Raw genomic sequence first — 5,894 nt, 5'->3', positions numbered from 1 at the left:
CACTCCGGATTTTCTATGTCATAAGTCTTAATCACCCAAAAAAATAGAAAAATACAACTCATTCCAGTTGTAATTTTTTAAACTGTATTTACGCTTTTTGGGGTGACTTAGACTTAAAAACTTCTCAACTGAGACATCGATAAACAATACTTCGTTTTTATTTACTTACTGCATGGTTCTAGGTTTAGTCGAAGTTATAGCTTGTAAAGTTTAACAAAAATATAGAAAAAATATTAGTATTCATAATACCAAATACATGTAATATGACATTTTACTTTAAGATGATTCTTATAATTTCTTCGTTAATAGTTGGTCAAATTTTATCAAATTTGATTTTGACTAAATTAAGAACGTGAAGTTATTGCGGACCGTGGGAGTATGACCAGTACGAATATATGGCCATGTATTTGGTGTGGATTATTTTCGCAACCGAACCAGACTTCTCCCCGATTTCTCTAGATGCGAGAGAGGGATGGGAACGAGGAAGGAATGGCCAATTTTTCTTTTGACAGATCTAATCCCTATATGCGAAATTAATCGCTTTGCCAGCCCTACAATGAAACTATTTCAAAATCTGGCCCTTGAGCTTGGCGCCATTGGAAATGGCGCTAAAGTTGTGTAGGCTGGCGCCAAGAAAAACTTGACATGGGAGTTTGGTGCCAAGGTCATTGACGCCGACCTTGCTTTTGCTCCATGCGACTTGGCATCGACGCCGACCTACACAATTTTCGTGTCGTTCTGAATGGTGCTGAATTCAGGGATTAAATTTCACAATAATTTTGACTGAGGTAAGACCAGACATTAGTTTCACCCAAGGATCAGATTCCCTTTTTGTTTTGTACTAATAACACAGCAGTTGTCTTATATGGCACAAGCACTCAGTCGCTATGATCGTATTGTTTTCAGTCACCAGGTCGAGGGTGCCGCATTCGCTGCGGATCGTTCATGGACGGCATCGACGTTGTAGATCAACAAACAGAACCCCCCGCCACTTACTTCATTCACATGTCTCGGTAATCAAGAACCCCAACCGATTAAACAACTAAGTATCAGCCATATAATTCCATTCTAACAAATCCTTTCTTCCATTCCAAAGTGTGTAACAACTGGAGTATAGTATAGCTCTGTAACATTCGGACTCAGATGATGAATCAAGACGCGAGACCGGACGTGAACCTGACGCCGGTGGGCGGCAGCCACATGTTCCCCTCGATGAACTCGGCGACGGTGAAGTTGCTGGCCTCCGCCGGGCTGGTCATCACGTGGTACCCCGGCCACTTCACCCTCCCGGCGACGGCGGCGCCGGGCCCGGTGTTCATGTACTCCCCGTAGTAGAGCGTGTCGAGCGCGAACTGCCCCTCCCACGCGAGCCACCCCTCGGGCCTCACCACGGCGCCGATGTAGGACTGCATGAACACCACCTGGGAGAAGGCCTTCCAGGGCCGGCCGAGGTAGGTCTGGGTGGGCTTGCCGGTCTGGTTGCTCTGCAGCGCGCGGAGGAGGTCGTCGTGCGCGGAGACGTTGCAGAACTGGAAGGCGAAGCCGGTGTTCATGGAGCCGTTGACGCGGCCCTGCGCCGTGACGGAGTTCTTCTGGTCCGGGAGCGGCGCGCGGGCGAGGAGGGTGCAGTTCTGGAACACGGCGGCGGCGTTGCCGAAGACGAAGTCGACGGTGCCGGTGACGAGGCAGTCGCGGTAGAACTGGCGGAGCGAGTGCGCGTAGAGCGTGTCCTGGTGCCCCTCGAAGGCGCAGCGGTAGAAGACGGAGAGGTCCGAGTCGCACCGCAGCGCCACCGCCTGGTGCTTCGCCGGCCCCGCCGTGTTCTCGAACGTCATGTCCCGCGCGATGAACCCCTTGCCGTTCACGGCTGTAATGCATAGGTACACGCGCAACATTGTTAGGCACACAAGGTAATACAAGAAGAATCAGGTAATTTAGTAGCAGTAGCACTTGATTGGAGTGTTCAGTAACAGTAACTTTGGGGGTCAAAAGGATAGGTGGATGCTGTGAGGTGCATGATTTGGAGCTGTTCATCTGTGAGTACTGAGTAGACGAAGCTGTACACTGAGTAGATCTGGAAGCCACACATCACAGATACTATGACCAGCTGTTCAGGCAGTCAGATGCAGCTTCGCGGATCAAACAATGACGTCAATCAATTCGGTCAAGCAACGATTACAAGACTTTGTTGTATACTGGTGGCAACCTTGATAAATGAGGCTTTTACTTTGTTGTCCCCCTCTCCAAATTTTGATCCCCTTTGTACGGTCAGGATTTTATGATGGACGGTTAACATGGTTTCATGTGTAATTCACGTGCAACTAGGGCAAAAGATATGTGCATGTGCAATTACACATTCATGTGTAATTCTTGTATGCATGAATCACGATGCAAATCTGACGGTCATTGAGTTGATTGGGCTCTAACTTAGTTTTTGGCTAACCAGGATTAGCAATCCGGTTTTATGATACCCTACTTTTCAATTTTAGTAGATGGGAGAGGGAGGTGCTGCCCGTTCTAACGAGCAGACACGATTACATGAGTCCGGTATGAGTCAGACCCTACATTTTATGCCCGGAGAAACCCCATTGTGGTGCGCCCCACGCCCTCGATCGACCATCTCCACGGACCCTTGCCGGCCCAGACCTCCCTCTAAACTCTTTCCGTCGCTGGCGACCCTTCACACCTGAAATCGTAAGCCCCATCCCTGGCAAACTTCAAACCTAGGAAACCTAAGAGCCCGCACCCTCTACCCTATGTTCTAGGCCTCACCTCCGTTGTTGATACACTTGGGCATTCCTCGGGCTAGGCCTGAAAAAGCCCGACCTAAAATTCCCAGGCCTGAGCCCAACCCGGCCCGTCCTCCAGGCTTACAAATTAGGCCCAAACCCGGCCCGAACTATCAAAAGCCCGACCCAAACTAGGCTTACATTGTATTTTTTGCAAGCCTGGCCTGGCTCGACATTCGAGCTTACATTATATCTTTTGCAAGCCCGACCCGGCCCGTCTCGGGATTTTTGGGCCAGGCTGGGCTGCCCATGCCCAGTTGTAGTTGTTGATCCCACTGCTAGCCATGTCGTCCTCGTCTCGGGTGAGGTTTTGGCCTCGTCTTCGCCGGGGACTCTGCGGCCAGCCATGTCTCCAGCGAGGTGGATGCGTGGTTGCCTTCTTCCTTCTGGTCATCTTCTTCCTCCCTCGCCACCATCGACAGAAAACGCATGCTTAAAGGAGGCAGGGTAGCGCCACCCCGCTATCAGTCTTCCCTGTTAGCGTCACTGTTAGGGAGGAAGAAGCAATTCTAACAGTGACGAAGCAATTCGACTGATGCTCCAGGCCTCCGTGGAAGTGGCCCGCCGGCTGGACGATGACGTGACGGACGCCAGGCCCAGCAGCAAAAGATACAGATTCTGTAGGTGCCCAGGCTTTTAGGCCAGCACCCGCCGAATCATTGGGGCGTCGGTGATCTCACTCTCTCTGTACTGCTACTGTGTGCGTGACGGGACGAAGCAAAAGAAGGAAGGAAAACGACGTGCTCATCCCACCGACTGCCCGACCGAGCCACTTTTCCGCCTAGGTAGTACTGGAATCACTGGCTCAGATCAAGGTGTTTGTTCTCTGTGGCCCATATATAGGAAGGAAGTGTACGGTGCGGAGCTGCTAGCCCTAGCTAAGTGCAAGCACGGTACACATACGAGCCTGCTGTGTCGTCTCTCTTTGTGGCTCACACCACTGCTTATTTGAGATGAGATGCACCGACGCGCCCTGTCCTGTCCCACAGGCATAGTGCTACGCGTAGACCAGCAGAGAGCTTGGCAGGGAGCCATGCATGTTGACTTGCTGAGCCGACCAGCCAGCCTATGGATATCGTCTACGGATGGTATGTTCATTGAACTCGTCGCTGCGGGCCGGCGTCGCAACCACCCGATCGGAACCAGTGTTAATGGCTGCTGCACGTTCCGCGTGCTCGATCAGGTAGCAGGTGTCAGGACTTGAATGTGCATACAGGGCTAATAAGATTAGAGGATTGGAATTCCTGGAGGAATAGAGTATTGAACGCACCAGAAGCTAAGGTTACTTACCGTGGTCTCTACATCGAGTTTCTGTGCAACTATTTCACATGGCACAACGCAGAGCAGAATTGTACTAGGGCTGACAGTGAGATGCACCGGCCGGAACAACGTACACTCGACACTCCAATGATGACATCTTGGCCGGCCATGCTACGTACGCACATCTCGATCCTGCAGGCTTTAGCAAAGCATAGCATCATAGAAGCTGACATGCCATGGCCATGGAGTGCGTGGTCCATGGTACGTACACTTTGACCCTGCACTTGTGCTCTTCCTACGTGCAGCTACAATGTACTACTCGGGTCCATGCTCGATTAGTCGATCTATAGACGTGGTTGCTGAATTGCCGGTCAAAATGGTTTAAGCTAACTAGCTAATTATAACGTGCACTCTTAAGCTAGCCGTGTACGTGAACTTGTTTGATTCTCGAATTCAAGGACCGGCAACGAGAGTAGGATGGACTGGTGCATGCACTCACCGACGGTGGCGGTGCGGAACGTCGAGTACCCGTCGACGTAGTTGAGCCGGCCGGTGATGACCGTGGCGCCCATCCCGTCGCCGACCAGCATCACGTTCCATTTCTTCTTCTTCACCTCCACCGTCTCCGCGTACACGCCTCGCTTCACGTAGATCACGTGCCGCCCCGCGCTCTCCGACGGCGCCGCGTCCAGGGCCGCGCCCACCGTCGTGAAGTTGCCGCTCCCGTCCTTGGCCACCACGGCGTCCACCGCCATCACGCCGGGGCCCACCGCCATCTGCAGCAGCCGCCGCTCCCTGCGGCCCAGCCACCGCGGCGCCCCCTGTCCCAGCTGGGACAGCCCGCGGCCGCGCGCGCTGCGGGACGACGACACGGTGGCGGCCTGCCCGGTGACGACCTGGCCGAGCCCGTCCCCCAGCAGCGACGTGACGGCCTGGAGCCCGACCGACACGAGCGAGCCGAGGGGCGACCCGGTGTCGTCCAGCCCCTCCTTGCAGGTGCCCTGGTTGCCCAGCGCGCCGCTCAGCCACGCCCGCAGGTCCGCGTGCGCATCCCCCGTGCCGACGGCGTCCCCAGCTCCCGCGGCGCTCGCGGCCGGCGAGGCGGCGGACATCGACCACGACAGCTCGTCGGCGGAGAGGTCCAGGAGGTCGAGGCAGTCGGCCACGGCGGAGGACAGCCGCAGGTCGCCGCCGCCCAGGATGCCGCCGACGACGGGGAAGGCCGAGATGATGGACACCACGTCCCGAACCGCGTCCAGCGTCTCCCGCAGCGTCGACACCAGCTCGGGGGAAATGCCGGCCGTCGCCTGCTTGGAGCGTGGCACGGGCGACGGGGCCAGCTGGTGCGCGCTGGTGAGGAGGACGCTGAGGGAGAGGACGAGGAGGAGCCGGGCTGCGGAGCTCGGAGACGTCGGTGCCATGGCGTGCACTGTGGCTAGCTGATGAGGGGCCGAGTGTAGGCTGATGGATGTTTGCTTAGCGAGGAGCGATGCATGTGTATATATGGGTGTACTGTCCCGCGATCTTTTCGCACTAATTGAGTGGTCAGTGGGAAAGGTGGTGATGGGCTTGGAGCTTGGATAATGAGGTTTCAGTGTACAATGTGCCTTCCATGTCTGTACTGGATGAACACATGATGGGTTGGTAGGTGGTAGTACGTACAGTGGTACTGGTGAGGTAAACAAGGGGATGAGAAAGGTACAGCACAATAGGCTTCGGAAGCTTGTGTACTTTGGTCTGCGATTGCTCTGCAGTGTGCCGTTATGTAATCTTGATTTTCCAGCACAATAGGATTTGCCATATAGCTTTACCTCTTCGGAACTCAATTTTACAGGCCTTTGTATT

At 54.2% G+C, this 5,894-nt stretch overlaps 1 protein-coding gene across 1 annotated transcript; it reads right to left on the bottom strand.

Annotated features, from left to right (window-relative positions):
• Positions 1-1,060: 1,060 nt before the first annotated feature.
• Positions 1,061-5,470, bottom strand: LOC124682450 (pectinesterase-like). The gene is made up of 2 exons (XM_047217130.1): positions 4,549-5,470; positions 1,061-1,867 (listed from the first exon to the last, which is right to left on the bottom strand). Exons 1-2 carry the CDS (start codon positions 5,468-5,470, stop codon positions 1,152-1,154), a joined length of 1,638 nt encoding a protein of 545 aa, XP_047073086.1. The 3' UTR covers positions 1,061-1,151.
• Positions 5,471-5,894: the final 424 nt, after the last annotated feature.

Source organism: Lolium rigidum, chromosome 1 (assembly GCF_022539505.1).
Source record: "Lolium rigidum isolate FL_2022 chromosome 1, APGP_CSIRO_Lrig_0.1, whole genome shotgun sequence".
NCBI lineage: Eukaryota > Viridiplantae > Streptophyta > Magnoliopsida > Poales > Poaceae > Lolium > Lolium rigidum.
The sequence above is the reverse complement of the archived record's forward strand: the minus strand, read 5'-3'. Positions and strand labels throughout refer to the sequence as shown.

Bases quoted from the DNA above. Each gene is read 5' to 3' on its own strand.
- LOC124682450 (XM_047217130.1), bottom strand. From the start codon at position 5,470: ATGGCACCGACGTCTCCGAGCTCCGCAGCCCGGCTCCTCCTCGTCCTC. The intron at 1,868-4,548 runs GTGAGTGCATGC...TATGCATTACAG, and splicing joins GTTCCGCACCGCCACCGTCG to CCGTGAACGGCAAGGGGTTC.